Source organism: Sitophilus oryzae, unplaced genomic scaffold, assembly GCF_002938485.1.
Source record: "Sitophilus oryzae breed Bouriz unplaced genomic scaffold, Soryzae_2.0 scaffold_1441_pilon_pilon, whole genome shotgun sequence".
NCBI lineage: Eukaryota > Metazoa > Arthropoda > Insecta > Coleoptera > Curculionidae > Sitophilus > Sitophilus oryzae.
The window spans coordinates 225,569-246,722 of record NW_022146106.1 but is presented as its reverse complement, the minus strand read 5'-3'; the positions used below and the strand labels follow the sequence as shown (position 1 = coordinate 246,722).

General features: G+C 30.6%; 2 protein-coding genes across 2 annotated transcripts in view; one reads left to right on the top strand and one right to left on the bottom strand.

The window, feature by feature from the left end:
- LOC115876946 (carboxylesterase 1E-like) overlaps positions 1-16,083 on the bottom strand; it is a 50,580-nt gene extending 34,497 nt beyond the window's left edge. Inside the window, exons 1-2 of the mRNA XM_030892990.1 lie at positions 15,935-16,083; positions 15,644-15,778 (exon numbers count right to left, since the gene is read on the bottom strand). Of these exons, the coding sequence (XP_030748850.1) occupies positions 15,644-15,778; positions 15,935-15,979 (180 nt within the window). The 5' untranslated portion in view covers positions 15,980-16,083. The remainder of the gene's footprint in view (positions 1-15,643; positions 15,779-15,934) is intronic.
- Positions 1-21,154, top strand: part of LOC115876947 (protein krueppel-like) — a 114,765-nt gene that overhangs the window by 15,874 nt on the left and 77,737 nt on the right. Inside the window, exon 2 of the mRNA XM_030892992.1 lies at positions 4,102-4,190. Within this exon, the coding sequence (XP_030748852.1) occupies positions 4,109-4,190 (82 nt within the window). The 5' untranslated portion in view covers positions 4,102-4,108. The remainder of the gene's footprint in view (positions 1-4,101; positions 4,191-21,154) is intronic.

The following is a 21,154-nucleotide window of genomic DNA, read 5'->3' as shown; positions in this document are numbered from 1 at the left end:
TGCTATTCAGAACTCTAACCAGAACTGTTTTTCAACTTTGCATTTCCTTCGTAAAGTCGACATTTATGTCTATCTATAGAGTCGTGCATCAATGAAATTTTTTATTATTGGTATTTTTAAAAATTCAAATAGTACATCTTATAGAACTTTTGGGGTGCTATTCAGAACTCTAACCAGAACTGTTTTTCAACATTGCATTTCCTTCGTAAAGTCGATTTTTATGTCTATCTATAGAGTCGTGCATCAATGAAATTTTTAATTATTGGTATTTTTAAAAAATCAAATAGTACATCTTATAGAACTTTTTGGGGTGCTATCCAGAACTCTAACCAGAACTGTTTTTCAACATTGCATTTTCTTCGTAAAGTCGATTTTTATGTCTATCTATAGAGTCGTACATCAATGAAATGTTTAATTATTGGTATTTTTAAAAATTCAAATAGTACATCTTATAGAACTTTTGGGGTGCTATTCAGAACTCTAACCAGAACTGTTTTTCAACATTGCATTTCCTTCGTAAACTCGATTTTCATGTCTATCTATAGAGTCGTGCATCAATGAAATTTTTAATTATTGGTATTTTTTAAAAATCAAATAGTACATCTTATAGAACTTTTGGGGTGCTATTCAGAACTCTATTCAGAACTATTTTTTAAATCATTTTTTACCTAGAAAATCGATTTAAACTGCGCAGGCTGCCGTTTTATTTTTGTTCATAACTTGGTTAATACAATAGAACTATTTTGATCAATAGTCAGGAACTATAGAACTCTTGTTCTAGAATATATTTCCACTATCAGAACTGTTCCAGAATAAAAATAGGGTGCTACGTGAAGTTGGCACCCCCATGTCATATCTCCCGAAATTAACCAGAACTATTTTTCTAACTTATCAAGAACTATAGAACTATTGTAAATCTATCCAGAACTCTCAAATTCCAGTTCATTTTTTGAAAAAAGGGTGCCAACTTCACACGAGTATCAACGAAGGCGAATTCGACAAAATACCAAGAGATAACTTTTAATTGGCATTTAAACAACCTACACAATTTTTATATCAAAAGAGAAAAAGTCAGTGGCGCACAAGCTTTTTTTTTGAAAAATGCTCCTTCCAGTGATAACCCATATCCACGTCCCTGATGAATTTATTGACACTTTTTTAGCATTTCATTCGAATCAGTAAAAGTACTAATAGAAAGTATAGAAAATAGTATAGAAAATTATAATAATTCGAAAAAATATTAAGATTTTAATACCCTGTAGCTACAAAACAAAGCAGAATCGGACCTACATACATATATGTTGATGTGAAAAATAAATCTTATTTTTACCTGAGGAATTTCCCCACGAGAGATGGCACATGCTCTTTGAAACACCCTGTATAATACGTATATTTATTTAGATACCTATACAAATCTTTAACCGGTTCAGTACTGTGTTAAAAAAGTAGTTTATTTTTATAGGTCTATAAATTCTTAATAACGTACAAATATTTTTGCTCTTTGAAAATTATACTATTAATAATTTTTAATATAATTTTGAGATATTCTTTTAAAACTATAATTAAAAAAAAACTAAAATAAAGATATTAATACAGGGTCGCCCATTAGAGCAAGGAACTCCAATATCGCTGTTGTTGACAAATATATGAAAACAGTTTTATACAGATATTGCATGGTTTATAATGGTGCATATCTCTCTAGAAGTATTTCGTTGTATACAGGGTGTCCCAAAAAAGTTAGGATAAAGTTTTAAGTTTTTTAAATTGCACCCCCAATTTTTCTACACATAATTGGATTCAGCAAAAAAATTTGCATATGCACTATTTTTATGCACTATGCGGTGGTATGTGGTGGTCATTCTATTTCTTATTTACTAAAACATTGGTTAAAAACACAGAAATCACTATATCCAAAAAGTGGTTAAAAACTGGAGTGAATATAAGTTTTTTAATACTATATTTTCCTAAACACCAAGAATAACAGAATAAATCCTCGAAGGAAAATTTATATTATACTATACGGGGTATCATATTATATAAAATGCTACACCGGGTGCTTCTGGAAAATGGCTCACTCTTATAACTTTTGTATATTTTCAGATACAAAAATGAGATTTGGAGTGTTAGTATATGAAATAAATTAGGATTGATTGACGTATTAAATTGTTTTTGGTCACTTCCTGTTTCACCGGAAATGACTACAACTTTTGAATTTTAAATGGTACCTTTGGTATTTTTTTACTTTATTCGATAGAAAATGACACTCCTATGTCAACTTTTAACATTTTCGCTTTAAAAAAAATTGTATTTTAAATTTCAATACAGAGTGCCATTGGTAAAAACACTAATTTTTATTCAAGGAGCCTTGGAAAATAGATTTGATCGTCTAATGTTTTTCGTGTCTTGTTCTGACCGGTTAAAAGATGCTCAAATCGTATTTTTAATCATATCTCAGTTATTTCAAATGGAACAAGGGTGGCTCATTAGCATATCTGGGAAAAGTATTTTTTTACGAATAATTTGGTACCACACACTTGGTGTTTCGAGTCAAGTTATCGTTATGAACCGCACGTTACAACATCAAATAAACCATATGCGAAATGTCAGAAGTTGACATATGATATGTCATTCTATTCAGAGTGTCATTTTCTATCAAATACAGTACAAATATACCGACAATGCCATTTAAAAATCAAAAGTTGTAGTAATTTCCGATGAAACAGGAAGTTACCAAAAACAATTGAATACGTCAATCAATCTTAATTTACGTCATATACTAACACACCAAATCTCGTTTTTTATCTGAAAAAATAAAAAAAGTTATAGGGGTGAGCCACTTTCGAGATGCACCCATGGTATGTTTATTTTTTTAAATGCAACACCCTGGTATATTATTTTTCGTTTATATGAAGAATTATACAATGAACATTTTTTATATTTAAAGTAATAATGAAAGTCCTAAATTTTTAGCAGTTTTACAGATATTCGCATACATATAAAATACCAGACAAAGATAATTACATACGAGTAGAGGTGACTTAAATTTACTGTTGAAAGAGTGTTGATATACGCAGTGAGTCTTAAATAAGTGCAAATATTTTCAGGGCTGGTACTGGTAGATCTCGACAAAAGAATTGAAATATTTTTCAAATAAGTCCAAAATAACCGGGTTATTAAAGTTTGAAAATTTTAAAAAAATGATTTTTTTGGAAAAATTCTAAGAGACACCGGATTTTTTCTGTATTTGCATCCCTTTTAGTGCCGTAACCATAGAGTATAGCTGTAAATGCTGTAACTATAATTATGGTAATATCAGAGGTTAAGAAATTATACAGTGGAAAAATGTGCGGTGAACAGGCAGTTCTAAAAAGTTTTCGAAAAATATACAGGGAAATTTAAAAAAAATGCACGATTTTCGATATCTTTTTTTTGCGAAAAAAAAACGCATAGACGTGTTCATCGGGTCGAAATATACCAGCCCTGAAAATATTTGATATAGATATTTGCATTTATTTAAGACTCACCCTGTATAATATAATACCGCCAATATCTGAAAACCCGTTAAAAATTTAGATAACACTTTAATACAAAAAATGTTCACTTTTTAATTCTGAATCTAAGAGAAAATAATATACAGGATGCCGTATTTAAAAAAAATGAGGTATAGCATTTTAAATATTGCGATGGCCATAAAAATTACCTTGTATAAGACATGGTGAATTTTCCTTCGCGAGTTCATTCTGTTATTCTTGGTGTTTAGAAAAATATAGCTCAGTATCATTTAAAGTTAAATGAACTCTAGTTTTTAACCACATTTCAGTGTTTTTAACGAAAGTTTCAGTAAATATGATATAGACTGACAACACTGCTTAGTGCTGGAACGACGACAGTATTGGACTTCCTCGCACTAATGGGCCACCCTGTATATGTACAAAAATTGACGAAATACTAGATTTCCTATAATATGTAATTAATTACTACTAGTGACACATGATATAAAAAAAGTAACAAAAAACACGTATCATTTTGTTAAAATATTGCCAAATATAGTTTTTATTTGTAATTTATCAACAAAAATAAGTATTAAAAAATGTATTTCAGATAGAACATGGGGGAAGAAGGTCACAAGTCGAAGGCCAAAATGCTACCAAACCTAACCATCTTGAACCATGTCAGGTTAGGTACACAAGGTAATTATTATATTTTTATTAGAGTTTTGACTTAAGAGTCCATTTCATTAGTCCTGAAAAAGTAAGAAAATAAGCGTTCGGCATTTAACGTTTTATGTAAAACTGGCTAGGTTTTTTTACACAAATGAAGAAGGAAATTAAAGACAAAGGATTATACTATATCTGTATAGTAGCACATTTTTAGACAACTTTTTTATTTATAAGATTTTGATGGTCAATAATCAACAAAATATTCTTTATGTTTAGACTAAATTTTCTCGAAAATAAAGACATATTTTAAAATTCCGTTACAATACGAAAATAGATTGAAGTTTTGTGGTTACAGTGATACATAATTTATATGGTTTTGTATCAATTTGCACGCTATTTTATGGCAAATGCTGAAGCTCTGCAAACCTTAATAAAGCCTTAATCAAAGCACATGTGAGTGGAATTTTGGGTGTGACTTAACACGACAGGATCGGGCTAAGCCTTAGGCAGATTTCTGAAATATAATATATTTTTCCTTCGGCCACACACCCGCTTACCGCTTAACCCATTAGAGCGACCCGAAAGTACAGCGTATAGAAAGTATAGAAAATAGTATAGAAAATTATAATAAATCGAAAAAATATTAAGATTTTAATACCCTGTAGCTACAAAACAAAGCAGAATCGGACCTACATATATGTTGATGTGAAAAATAAATCTTATTTTTACCTGAGGAATTTCCTCACGAGAGATGGCACATGCTCTTTGAAACACCCTGTATAATACGTATATTTATTTAGATACCTATACAAATCTCTAACCGGTTCAGTACTGTGTTAAAAAAGTAGTTTATTTTTATAGGTCTATAAATTCTTAATAACGTACAAATATTTTTGCTCTTTGAAAATTATACTATTAATAATTTTTAATATAATTTTGAGACATTCTTTTAAAACTATAATTAAAAAAAACTAAAATAAAGATATTAATACAGGGTCGCCCATTAGAGCAAGGAACTCCAATATCGCTGTTGCTGACAAATATATGAAAAGAGTTTTATACAGATATTGCATGGTTTATAATGGTGCATATCTCTCTTGAAGTATTTCGTTGTATACAGGGTGTCCCAAAAAAATTAGGATAAAGTTTTAAGTTTTTTAAATTGCACCCCCAATTTTTCTACACATAATTGGATTCAGCAAAAAAATTTGCATATACACTATTTTTATGCACTATGCGGTGGTATGTGGTGGTCATTCTATTTCTTATATAGTAGCACATTATTAGACAACTTTTTTATTTATAAGATTTTGATGGTCAATAATCAACAAAATATTCTTTATGTTTAGACTAAATTTTCTCGAAAATAAAGACATATTTTAAAATTCCGTTACAATACGAAAATAGATTGAAGTTTTGTGGTTACAGTGATACATAATTTATATGGTTTTGTATCAATTTGCACGCTATTTTATGGCAAATGCTGAAGCTCTGCAAACCTTAATAAAGCCTTAATCAAAGCACATGTGAGTGGAATTTTGGGTGTGACTTAACACGACAGGATCGGGCTAAGCCTTAGGCAGATTTCTGAAATATAATATATTTTTCCTTCGGCCACACACCCGCTTACCGCTTAACCCATTAGAGCGACCCGAAAGTACAGCGTATAGACTCTCTATACCGAGTGTTGCATCGTCGAGCGGGACATAGGAAATCTCATGTAAATTTTAATGGGGTCAATTATTGAATTCCCTAATTATTTTAGAGAATAATTCTATTTAGGTTTATTGAAGAGCACTAAAACCCACATTCAAAAGAATAACTTTAGATATCTTTGATTAGCCCATTTAAGAGTTATCGCCGATTTCTTTTTAAATATTTCTCCATTCTTATGGCCCTGTATTTACTTATGCCTACTTTTCTAGGTGCCCGGTGGCATAGAGGTACAGGCTCTCGTCTACCAATCTCAAGGTAGTGGGTTCGATTCCCACACCCGGCATTCCATCAGCCGACTATTTTTATTAAAATAAAAATACGTTTGGGTACCTAGGTCGACTCAGCCTTAAATGAGTACTTGGGATTCACAATCCTGAGGTAATAATAGGCGGTTGAAGCTTAGTGCTAGCCACATTACCCTCCTTGTATACCGAACGGCTCTAGTATGGCAAACTGTACCTTGCTACTCCCAAGTCGTTAAACGCTATATACGGAAGCTATTATTATTATTTACTTATGAGCACCAGTCAAGGTAAAAGATAAGTGTCAAATGAAGTTGTCATTTCAGAAAGTTATCTATTTAGTGCATATTTAGTGTTTTATTATTATTATTAAAAACTCATACCTACATCGAAAATATTAGCCATGAATTACATTACCGAAGAAAAAGTATTGATGATTGAATGGTATTATCAAGGAAATAGTTATCAAAATGTGTCGGACATGTTTGCTGCTCTGTATCCGAATAGACCGATACCTGGAAAATCTACAATCGCAAGGAATATCCAGAGATTTGAGACCAAAGGTACCCTAATAAATAACTGCAGATGTGAAGCAAGGCAGGAACAAAGAGAAGATGAAAGAAATGATATCGACTTGGAAGTTTTATTGTGCGTGGAAGAGAACGATGGAAAGATCAGCACAAGGAAACTCGAGGATGAAATAGGAATAGATCACTCTACAGCGTTTCGAATTTTGAAACGACATAAATACTATTCCTTCAAATATGAAAAGCACCAAGAGCTACGAGATGGGGTCGAAATACGGCGGCAGGCATTTTGTTTTGATATGATGGAAAGAGCAAACATGGATAGGGAATTTTTAAAAAACATATGTTTCACTGACGAATGCACGTTTACCTTAAATAATGAACCCAATGTTCAAAATTATCGATATTGCAACAAAGAAAACCAAAACAGGTTTGTCGAAACAAGGACGCAATATTCACAGAAAGTAGTAAGTAAATGTTAGGGCAGGGATATTCGGACACAATATTATCGGGCCATTATTTCTTACGCGAAATTTAAATGCAGAATATTATTTGGAACCACTCGAAAATCATATTTTACCTGCTTTACAGGATGCCGCTAGGGAAAATCAGGAAGTTTGGTACCAAATGGATGGCTGCCCGGCACATTGGCTGTTCGGGAATATTTAGACAATAGTTTTAACGGAAACGTTATTGGCCTAAATCATACAGTAGATTGGCCAGCAAGGTCTCCTGATATTTCGCCAAATGATTTCTTTCTCTGAGGCCATTTAAAAAACAGGATATACAAGGATAAAAAATACCCAAATCTAGACGAGTTAAAAAATGCTATTTCTGCCGAATGTAATAGAATTTCAGTTTACCAACTAGCGAATGTAAGAAGAGAATTTTATGATCGCCTGGGTTATTGTCTAGCAGTCGATGGAGGAATATTTGAACATCTTCTTAAATCCTAAAGTTCTAACAATTTAATAGTACCTAAATTAATAAGTTATTGAATATTATAATAATACTATATAATTAACATTGTAATTCATTACTTTATTTTACTTTAATTCATATTAATTTATATTTATAAATACATCTTTAAGATTTCCGATGTAGGAACGAGTTTTCAATAATAATAAAGCAGTAAATAGGTAAATTTCTGAAATGACAACTTCATTTGACAGTTATCTTTTACCTTGACTGGTGCTCATAAGTAAATACAGGGCCATAAGAAAGGAGAAATATTTAAAAAGAAATCGGCGAAAACTCGTAAACGGGCTAATCAAAAATATCTAAAGTTATTCTTTTTCCCCCTATCTTGCGTTATAACTCATCATCTAATCTCAAGGCTATGACAAAAGTCAGTAAGTATCTGGGACGGTTTTATAGAGGTTAGTTCTCCATCTCCAATATCAAGCGTACCAAAGCACAGCTTAAGTAAAAAACAGCTCGGACAGTGTAGCGTGCCGCCTTGATCTTTTTACGGTCGGATTTGCGATTCGAAAGAGGGAGAACACTAGAGCGGCGAACTCTCTCGCCACAACCAATAGCCGCGTAAGCGGCAGTCAGCCCAGAGATGTATTAAAAAAAATTACACGTGACGTAAAAAATTATTCGACTGGTGCTAGAACATAATTTAGATACACGTTTTTTAAATTGTTGACTTTAAATAAATATGCATTCTCAAAGAAAAACATTTAAAAAACAAATTAATTAATTTATTTCTAGAAATAACAGCAAAATGAAATAGGTACATTGATTACTTATAGTTATTTACGAATGTTTTCAAATTAGGAGCTTTCGGTTTTTGTTTGCTACATTTAAGTTCTTATTAATATTCTTTAAGGTATTAATAAATTAACTTTGCGTATAATTTTAACAAAAAATACATTATAGGAAAATTTTGACAAGGATGGTTGAATTTAATTGTCTGAAATAATTTAACGAATTTACATAATATATTTTCATTTAAGGAAAGTTCTTCAAAATTGTTCTGATAAATTTTATAAAAAAACTTTTTTAAAAACAAGTTTTTATTTAAATACACTAAAAAGAATAAAATAAACTTTTTCTTTAAAACTTTTATTTTGAACTTATAACGTCATTACACAATTTTAATATTAATATATAAAAGCTTGCCGCGAGATTTGAGTGTACAGATGCACTCATAAAAATCTGGTACGACAACTTTATCTTGTAATTCCTGGTCTAGTGGTCTATCATAACACAAACTTTGAAAATTAGACAGGGTAGACACAGGTTTTAGTTAATTTACTTGTTTATCGATGTAGAGAAATCTCGCGACAAGCTTTTATATAATATTAAAATTGTGTAATGGCGTTATAAGTTCATAATAAAAGTTTTAAAGAAAAAGTTTATTTTATTCTTTTTAGTGTATTTAAATTTAAATAAAAGCTTGTTTTTAAAAAAAGTCTTTTTTATAAAATTTATATTCTACTTTTTAGTTATGCTGGTTTCTCAGTGCCACACATTTAAACTCAATTTTTTTCTTAAATAACTTTCTATGGGCATCCTAATAATATGTATATCGATTTTCATTAAAAAAGGAGAACTTTATTAAAAAAGGAGAACTCATTAAAAAAGGAGAACAAATTTGACAGTTCAAATGTGAGACAAATAAAATGAAAACCGACTATGGGGTAGGGGGCATCCAATATATCGATTTTTATCAAAATCGGACAAATTTGAAATTTTTTTGACAGCTCAATTTTTTTTTCTTTCATTTTAGCCCATGGCCATCATCGTTTTTTATCCAAATCGGACAACTGTGAAATTTTTTTGACAGCTGTCAAATTTGACAGCTCAAAATTTTTTTCTTTCATTTTCGCCCATGGCCGTCCTATATATCAATTTTTATCAAAATTGGACAACTTTGAAATTTTTTTGACAGCTCAAAATTTTTTTCTTTCATTTTAGCCCATGGCCATCCTATATATCAATTTTTATGAAAATCGGTTGACTTTGAAATTTTGACATGTCATTAAACTGTCATTTTTTCAAGATGGCTGTCCATATATTTTTTTCATATGTATATACCCACAATATACCTATATATATATATATATATATATATATATATATATATATATATATATATATATATATATATATATATATATATATATATATATATATATATATATATATATATATATATATATATATATATATATATATATATATATATATATATATATATATATATATATATATATATATATATATATATATATATATATATATATATATATATATATATTTTTTTAGAATAGAATTTGCTGTCAAAAATTCGGGTCATGCCTTGCAAAAAATGTATTGTCATCGGGTCTGAACCTACATGCCAAATTTCAATCTCCTACAATAAAAGGAAGTGGTTCTAATTTAGCTTACAAGATTTGCCCCGCAAAAACATACATACATACATAGATAGTTACATACAAAGCTTATAAAAATAGCCTCCAATGAGGACACTAAATAAAAAAATGGTCACTTGGCATTAGCAAGCCTCCAAAGAAGTGGTCTTTATCGTTTTGAAAAGCTCTAAAGTATGAATACTTTTGAATTGAACATTAATTTTGAATTGAATTGAACATTAATTTTGAATTGAATTGAAAATTAAACAGACTATATTTTGAATTATTTCCATTATTTGTGTAACCAGCAGCCGCACATCCCGGAAAACCTTTTCCCATTCCAACAATAAAAATAAAATTGAAATAAAAGCACAAGTACCTATGGTTAAATATAAGAAAGAATCGAATTAAAATCTTCCGTAATACGGCCCTACTCGTCACCGGTGGAGGTTATGCATCGACTGAATCACAGGACTGAATGAGGCTGACTGTCGCTCGCTTAATTCAGTTAAGCATCGTCGGAGTGGGGCGTTTTAAATTCGAGCGTGGGAAAAATTGGCGAGTGTCCAAGCTATATTATTCTGTAAGCTGTGACCAAAGTTTATGGCACAAATGGTTATCACCTCGGCGCACTCATTGATAAGCTGTTCTGGTGTTTCCCCATATTCCCCGCACAGAATGCCGTTGTTTCTTAGCTTCAATCTACTGAGGTGTTGATTGAGGAGACAGTGTGCTCTTAAAAACCTTGTGACAATCCGAAGATTTTTCTTACTTAAATCAAGAAAAATCAATGGGTCGTAAGTTCTGAGAAATTTCTTCGAGTGTCTTAGTCCTTTGGAGGATTTTTATTCCAGAATATAAAGAATATGAAAAGTAGCGGTTGAACTAAAACTACGAAGTAGATATTTCCATCTATTATCCAATGTATTTACTGAAAAGTAGTACTCATATTTAACACAAAATTATCTCTCTCATGGATATTTATTTATATTAATATTTTCAGGTGTCATTGAATTATTTTAAAAATATATTTCTGTTATTTTAATAAGCAGTTAAGTAGTAGTTAAAATGGTTAAAAGATTTCATGGTCCGTTATTTCTATTATTATTCGTTTATTTAGAGGTTTACAGTAGTTTTAATGATTTTCATTTTTTATTAAAAGAAAAACACAATAAAATTGCATAAAATCAATGACTGACTAGACATGACGGATGCGTGTAACCAGGGGCGGATACAGGAATTTATTTTAGTATAAAAGTATTTTAAAAATAATGTAGAATATGCTTTTAGGGCGCCATTTTTAACCCAAAACTCTAATATTTAACCCAATTTATAGATTTTAGGGGGGGGGGACTCCAAACTAAACCAAACTAACCCACACTAATCCTAGTCTTCATACATCCGAATTTCGGACGTTTTCAGCAAAAAAATATGACAGCGCCAAATTTGTTAAAAGTTAAATAAGGTTTTAATGATTATATGAATTTAGGAGATTTCTCTCTGTCAGCTATCTATACAAAATTCGTCAAAAAATTCGTAAAAAATGTTCATACTCATAAAAACGTTGCATATACAGGGTGTCCCAGAAATAAGTGCAAGTATTTTAACTGGTAGTATATTTCGGCCTCAGAAACACGCCTAGGTTTTTATTGCGAAAAAAAAATTTGAAAATATGGAATTTTTTGAAAAAAATATGGGATTTTTTTTAGTTTTAAGTTAAAAAACATAATTTCTTGATAATATGAAAACACAGGTAGTAGATTAAATGTACATGAAAGAAAATCCAGAAAAGATCCAGTGGTTCTCAAAATTTAAGCAAGAAAGCATTTTTGTTTAAATTTTCAAAGTAAAATAATTCGGTTATTTTGACGTATTTGAAAAATGGTAAAGAGAAAAAATGTTTGTTTTGACCAGATCTGCCACCCCTTAAAATACTTACACTTATTTCTGGGACACCCTGTATAAAAATGTATGACGTTAATTTTTCGCAGAAACGTCTGAAATTCATATGCATAAAAACCAGGCTTCAATGTGTATAAAGTAGCGATACCTAAATGATGTTATATTAAAAAAAATCCAAGGGAAAAGTTGTTCAGAATTTGATTTTGCATTCTAGATAATAATTTATATAAATATATAAATATACAGGTACTTACAAAAAATACGATATTTTGCAACATTTTCGTAAAGGTTTTTACAATTTATCGCAATACAGCAGAGAAAAATTATTGCATTATCACTTTATTTTTATTATAATAAATTTTCATTTGTGTCCCAATATTCCGTAGACATAGCTCTTCTATATATTTTTAAAATTCATTGGACACATTACCTCTCTACAAATGTGCTTTATTTGTCCGTTAGGGGGCATCAAATCTTAAAAACAAACACATTTTTTAAGATACTTTAAGAACCTTTATTCTGATGTGAATGAGATTTGGGGTGCCTATGTTTTGCTAAGTGCTGTAACATTTGAAAAATCAAGAAAAAATACGGGAAGGGTGAGAACTACCCCTCCCCCCTACATATATTTTAGTACACATATTTTCCAACTCCACCGACGGCCGATTTTTTTTTCGTAAAATGGTCCTTCTAGTATTTGGTACATATTTTACCTCTTGTAAGAAACGCCAACGCGCATACATTTTGAGGATTTTTTTTCGAAGCTGTTTTACAAAAAATGTTTCTTGTCACATCAAACTATGTAAACACACAATCTACTATGCGCTAATAATCTTGTTGGCAAAAATATAAAAATTTTATGCTTACTTAAGAGATAAAAAATGTAGTAAATACCACCCAAGTGGCACAAATGTGCTTAAAATGGTTATATAGAGTGTTATATAACAATTCATGATAAATATGTACTACTTTTAAATTCTTTATAAACCCTAATACGATAGTTATAAACACGAAATAGGCGCAGGTTTATAAAACAATATAGTTATTTAGAAGTACGTTAAAAACTCTCCGATAACGCTTACAAAATAATATTCAGTACATTACAAAATATTTATAAAACTGTTTTATAAAAGTTTTATAAATATTTTAAAAATAACATATTTGTCTCAGTTAAAATATTTTTGTAGCATGCATCTGCATTTTTGTTTTTTAGTTATCAAGAATAAAATTATAATATCGTGTGTTTATAGTGACCAAGATAAAACTGATTTTAAAATGGCAACGTACACATATATTCTATTTAAATGACAGATATGACTAATTTAAAGAAAGATGTAAATTGTATAAAAAGTATATCGCCTAAAACGCTCCAGGAGTCAAATTTTCCTGCGGAGCAAATTTGACTGATGTTATATATCCATATTTGTGAAAATATTTTAAGGCGCTTTCATTTTAATAAGATTTTGCACTTAAAATAAATATTGAATTTTTAGGAAATTACTGCAAAATTACCTGTAAACTGGAAAATCGACATTGTCCAATATCCGATATTATTGGAAACTAATTCGTTTCTTATAAATACGTTTATTTTGAATTAAATTTCGATTATTTTGTTTTGCAAATCCCGACTCGATAAAATGGCCGACATACAGTCGTCCAAATTCAACATAAAATCATGGCGTCGACTAACAAAACATTTTTGTTGCTCAGGGAGCAGTTATACAATTAACTTGTTTTACAATGATGCTATACGGAACATATTTGTTTTATTACTAAAAATAATGTCGGCAAAATACAATTAAGTTCTCTATAGTCTATATATTCCGGTGCTGTCACATTTACAACAATAAAATTACAGACGTGTGTTTTTAAATTCGATAGTAGGTTCATCAATACTTAAAACATAGGAAGACATTTTAAAAAATTAAAATTTTCATCGATTTTTCTACGGCAAATAATTAGAAAAAAAATACATAATTAAACACAAATTTGACTTTTAATTATACTTGCAGACTTTATTTTTATTCTGGCAACATTGGATGGCTTTCTTTCCTTCACCTTTTAGATACGAACGCCACAGAATAATAACGTAGAAATGGGCCTCACTACTATGTAGTCGAACAGGGTTTTAATATAGCAATTTTTCGTTAGTATATTCTGTGATAGCAATATTGTTGCACTTCACGTGTTATCCCGCTATTTCAAAACCTGATTATTTTTTATTCATTTTGCTTATGTTATTTATTTTTTGTTAGCTACACTTAGACACAAATATGTTTAATATCAAAAATAAAATCTTCTAGTTAGAAATACTTGACATTTTAAGTTTTCGAGATAAAATCACAATTTTAAAATATATTTTAAACTCTGACCACAACCAAAGTTTGAGGTTAGTGCTATAGTAGGTTTATAATGTTTCCTAAATAACATTTTTGTATTTGGGGAAACACTTTTGTTTTTTAATCGCTTTATAAGAATTTTAATTCGTTTCTTTAACAGCAATTATAAAATTGTTTTCTTAGAGTAGCGGTCGCGACTAAATTATTGCGAAGATCAAATTATTTTATAAATCAGTCGTAAAAATATCGAAAATGTCGACATATTTTATAAAATCTATAAAACATGTCGATAATGTTTTAATAAACTAAAATGCATATTTTTATAGCTGTTTTGGAAATATTTTATAATTGTTTTAAATTATATTATAAATCAATTATAAAATATATCTAGCTCAAGCATAAATAGTTGTATAAGATTTGTTATATAAACGTTCCTGAGCATATTAACGAATATATTTATAAAAATGTTTTATAAATTAGTCGCCAAAACATCTATATAATAAAATAATAAAACACATTTGTCTCTATGATAAATTGTGTTCTTTGCGTTTATTATATAACAATTCAGTGTATGAGATCCCTTTAATAAATCGGATATAAAACACATCACTCTCATAATAATTTATTGTGCTACTTGGGCAGGCGGATTACTTTACGAATAAAAAATCGGTCGTCAGTGGATATTTCTACTAAAATTGATGTAGGAGTCGTGTAGTTTTCACACTTCCCGTACATTTTCATGATTTTTAAGAAAGTCAAATATTAAAAACATAGACACACCAAATCTTTTTCAAATCGGAATTCCGGTTCTCAAAAAAATTTTAAAACATGTGTTTTCTTTTTTAAGTTTTATGCCCTCTAACGGACAAACGAAGCACTTTTGTATAGAGGTATATTGTATCAATAAAGTTATTTTGATTACAAAATTACGTAGTAGTTCTATGTCCACGGAATATTGGGACACCCTACACCCTGTCTATCTATTATTTTTTGAAACATATCTGAAAAATTGTATTTTTCCGAAAGTGTATTTATGAAAAATGATCTATAAATATAAAATCCAATTCTAAATAGCTTTTTTCTTTTATAATTATACCTATGTTTCATCTCTGGCAATATACCTAAGTGTTATACCACAACCTGGCAGGTACGTATAAGCAAAAAAAATAGTCTAGTGAAGTCCAGGCTAACATTTTTATTGTTCTGACTTGGTTAGTTCCTATACTATAAAGAGGTACTGTGAAATTTGTGTTATTTTCAAAAAAATATTTTATTTTTTCCAAAAAAGATTTTTTTAAGTTTTCTCTTTGAATGGGGATATTCAAATTAGCCAGAGATGTACTGTTTGTATTAAAATCAAGTTAATGTAGATATAATCTATTGAACAAAACTTACTGCAAAACGTAGATCCCCAACGGGAGGTTTAGCGTATGGAATACCTTGATAAGCATAATAAAGCTTATTCTCCGGGTCTGTCCATCTTTCTTTGCCAATTATAGGACCACTTTTCGTAAAAACTAAATTGGCTGACTAAAAATAATATTTAAATAATTATAATTTTCTGACGGCCTTAATTTTAATTTAGATATAAAATGAAATTAATTAGTATTTTAAAACGTTTTTTTTTTAAAATCAAAACTAATTCTTATTTTCTAACTATTTTACAATCACTTATATTTTGCTCACAGTGGTAGTTGTTGCCAACAGAACTAAAATCCAAACACTAAACATGTTTCTTTTTGATTGATCTACTTCACAATGACACTAATTCTTAAAATACTCGAAGGTAATACTTTAGTTTTGTTCTACAGCTCTAATCACAGTAAAATGTAATTTCTTAAATATTATTATAAGTATCTTAGACTGATAAAACTTAATTGAATTATTAGCAAATTAATACGTAAATTACTAAATACACCTATCGATAAAAATGACATACAGGGTTTTTATACTATCCATTAAAAGTTTTTAGGATCTAATTTAAATACAAATCTAGGAATATTTTAGGCTAGATATTGTCTTTTTAAAACATGTTTTAATACCTGCCAAATATTGATGATGCGGTACCGTCCACACTAGTTGGGGCAACATGTCCGAGATTTAGTTTAGCTCTGCGCCGTTGCGCGCTGATAGTCGTTTACAGCGCAGCGGATAAAGAATAATGTACCGTAGTTCTGCTTTCAGTCGACAGAGTGAGTGGTTGCCGGGGACAGGGTTGTCAGAACTATGGATTAATCCGTAGATTTAAGGATTTTGGGTACAGTACGTAAATAATACGGATTTTCTATCATTAAACAATTTAATATAATATTATATGATTAAACGAAGAACGGCGTCAGAGTTGGCTTGGAAATGAAGATCGCTGTTATTTCATATGTAAAATATTATGGTAAATGTCAGTAGTTGTCATTTCCAAGTCAACTAAACGACTTTTTTCGAAAATACGAAATATTCAGTACCTATAAAAGAATTTTTATTTTGTTGTTTATTATATGTTTAACACGAATAAATTTTCAATACATAAACGCAGATTTTTCATCCAAACATATTTCCGTCAAAGGTATTACCAGATATCACACATTTTAAATGGCAACACTGGCGTTTTCAGTTCCACACCGTCTTTTATATGCCTTCGCTAGCGAGAAAACGAGCGTTTTATGCGTTGGCCGCATAACGAGTAGAGACTCCACTGTACGCATTTATACATTCCGTACATGTATACGACACCTAGCACAATCCCATTGGTCAGATTTGAATTTTAAAACTCCGAGTGCCATACGCGAGTATGAAACGTAAGACAGTGCCATGCGCACTTACGTAATGTACCTGGTAATTATGCTTGCAGCAGAAAGTAACGCCTGGCTATAGCTAATCTTGCAAGAGTAGCTGTGGCTCAGTGACTGACGCCATCGCTTCGTGAACGAGAGGTCCGTGGTTCAAATCTCACGGCGGACCATAACTTTTTTTATTTTTTTTTAAATTGTTTTTATTTTTTAAAAAAAGCTGTAAATATTTAATAGCAATCAAAATACGGATTGCGTCGGTTTCACCCTTTTTGGTGGAGTTAGATTGATTTATTCGGTGGAGTTAGTTGCGTTGATTAAGATGGTTATTTGGTGAGGATGATTGCGCTGGATAGGTTAGCTATTTGGTGGGGTTGGTTTGGTTTTGGTTGCTCTATAACAATGCGTTAATAGTAATGTCTAAGGTACCTTCCGTAAGTGCATATGGCACTGTCTTACATTCCATACTCGCGTATGGCACTCGGAGTTTAAGTTAGTTTAAAATTCAAATCTGACCAATGGGATTGTGTGCCGTATACATGTTCGGAATGTATAAATGCCCACCGTACAGCACTTAAGGTGTAAGGGGAAATCAAATCAGCCTTGTCACGAATTTGCCCAATAGGTGGCCTATCTTGCCCATTCTTTCAACCAACAATGTAGACAATGGTTCGGCATTGAAACTAAAATAATTTTGTACTTCCATTGTTTTTATTTATTTTGTTTAACACAAAGTTTCGGACAGAAAGACCACTGACCGAAGTGTTTACACTTGATAACGGTCAATTTAAGTGTCATAATCAATTTTTTTGATCGTATGTTGAATTATTATTACTAACGTCCTGTATATGAACATATGTTTCCAATCGAATGAAATCATTTGTAGAAAATTTTTAAATGTAAACAAAAATTTATACAATGTTTATATATTGATTACATTGTGAAGCGTCACTTTCCTAATCTTATCATATTGTAAAGTGCTACTCTGTCTAGAATTAGAATAGTTCTATAGGTTAATTCAAATCAGAATTGACTTTTAAATTCAAAATTTAGTTTATTAGGAATGTCTACTTTCCTAATTATCATAAAAATAAAATTTTGTAGAGTAATGTTGAATTTGTTCTGAAGAAAAATGGTATAATGTACAAGAAACTAATATATAGATTCTCTGTAAACTTCCAATAAACACCTGTTTGTAAGGGAAATCTTATTTTTGGAAGTGGATGATACGAAACAACACTTAAAATAATATAATTTTAAATTATTTCATGATTAATTGTGTTTTTATTTTTACTTTCTTCAAGGACTTCGGTTGGAATAGTTTTACCTTGTTCTACGTGTTGGTTTAGTGCTTCAGATGTATCATGTTATTACAGAAAATTGGATAAATATGTATTTGAAGAATCCTCTTTCTTGAAGTAGTAGATATTATGTTAATTTTAAATATGACATACGGTATAGACACGTTCATTAGGCGGAAAACATGGTTCGTTGAACGATTGATTCGTTGATTCAACCAAATTGAACAATCAAATAAATGTATACAATACACTTTTCAATTAAATTAATTATTTTCAAAATATCAACTTAAGGTTCAGAATGTAGAATATTTAGCAAGGGTCTTGTCGAATGTAGAATGTTTAGGAAGGGAATTAATCACCGCGACCTCCTACAGATCTATTGTGTGTTCCTCTTTCTTGAGCTATAACGAGTTAGAACTCATCATACAGTCTCAGGGCTTTAACAAAAGACAGTATCTGAGACGGCTTCACATCCTCGACATCAGCCGTACCAGTTTATGGCACGAACGGTTGTCGTCTCGGCGTACTCAGTGATTAGGTGTTCTGGTGTTGTTTTCAGCTTCAATCTACTGAGGTGTTCGTTGAGGAGACAGTGTCCTGTTAGAAATTCCGTGACAATCGGAAGATTGTTCATATTTAAGTCATGGAAAAATCTTTGATTTTTCTCGCTCGTAAGTTCTGAGAAACTTTTTCCAGTGTCTTAGTCTTAGACCGTTGGGGAATTTCCCATTTCTTGGAAAACAGAACGGTTCTGGTCCAGTTAGTGGAGTGTTCGCTCCTTTTCTAGCCAGATCGTTTGCTTTTTCATTGCTTTCTATCTCTTGATGAGCGGGCACCCAAAGTACGGGAACTTTATTTTCTTTGCCTAAAGTGTTCAGCTTCTCTAGACATTCTTTGACCAACTTCGAATCGGAACTCAGTTTTTAATTGTATTCCAGGCGATCTTTGAACTGTAGGTTATATACATGCTCTCCAGCGTGTTTATCCATTGTATTGTTTTGCTCGGCTAAGATTAGCTAACATTTCCGCATTTTATGTTTTTTTAACAATCTTCTTTGAACAGACTAGTATACTGGTTCATTAAGCTAATGAAATTGTTGATTATTCCGGGTATATATTCTTGCCTGCATCCTCTAGGTGTTTTCTGGAGAGATGTACGGTGTCTAAAATCTACAGTAGACCAGGCTGTAGACACTATAATCTGTCTACAGTGTATATGTTATAGGCGTATAGAATAATCGGGCTTTTTGCAAAAAGATTAGGCATATTATAAAACGCTGGCTTTTTACACAAAAGAAGGAATTTTTACAAAAAGTATATCTATTTTCAGTCACTTTGCAAAAAGCCGAATTAGAATTATTAGGCATATTAAACAATGATAATATTTTCTGTACACTTCTGCAAAAAGACTGCCTGTTTTCAGTCATTTTACAAAATGCCAAATCGAGAATCGAGGCTAGGCAGATTAAAAAATGATCAAAGTTTAGTCAGCTATGAGCATAATCATATTGAATAATTTACGCTTTAATACAAATACCTCATATTTTCATTTAAAACAACAATAATAATCGTTTATGTCAAAATTGTATTATGTTTAGAAGAAAACAACTTGAATCCTATTTCATAAATTTTAATTATAAATAACATAATTTTAAATACGAAATATATTAAAACCTTAATATTAATATCTCATTTAATTATTATACTCTGTAATTCGATTCTGTGTACAGAGCTGCTTCTATGTGGAACTTTGTTTTCTTTTAGAATAAAATGAATTTAGATCTTTATAATAATCATCCTCAACCATTTGACCATACTCTATTTAACAGAATTATCCATTTTTGTGCCATTATTTCCAAATTTTAAAAGAGAAGTTTAAGAAATGTCGTTGGATAAATTTAGATTAGTGATACCAATCCCGTGTAAAATGTTTTGTAAAAATTTTCATTAGATATTTTGCAAAGCGACTGAAAGCAGATAGGCTCTTTGTAGAATATCCTTCTTTTGTTAAAAACGCCGGCGTTTTATAATATGACTAGTTTTTGCAAAATGCCGAGTTATTCGATAGGCCTCCGACCAGTGGCGTAGCGACAAATTATGGGCCCCCCAGCGAAACATGAGTTAAACCCCCCCCCCCCACCGGCCTACACCCCTATTCCTTATTTTAAAAATAATTCAATATTTATATTATTTTATTTTATATGAATATGAAGCTTGTAAGTATGACCAATTCAGGAAACAAAATTAGGGAATATATCTCAACTTCAAAACTAATATAAAATTCAACTTTAATGCATATAAAAACAAAAAATATATACAATACACAATGTGCGAAGAACGTTACAATACAAAAAATATTATTTTCGAACAAGGAACAAGATAAAAATATTCTTTGAAACTAGAAGGAACAAAAACTGAAAAACCTTCAGGCGCCTAGTACGCCTAAAGCTTGATTTTCATGCATCCGTTGTCCGACGATACGTTGATACGATATTAATTTTATTAGTAGAATTTAAAGACTTTGATTGGTTAGAAAATAACGCAGTTTTTAAATTTATTGCATTTTCATGCCTCCGTTTATCGGATATACGTTGGTGTCATTTTATATTTTCGTTTCCATAACGATTTTGCTATTTTACTCATATTTTTATTTAGGTTAGATTAAATTTGCCCAAAAAGTGTCAAAACGTTCGTTATTGTATGAACGGGTCCGTTGACGGGCTGAAATAAAATATTTACGGATGAACAATGGCACGAAAACGCTATAACCAATATGAGCACCGCCGTCGGACCAACGTATCAACGTATAATGGATGCATGAA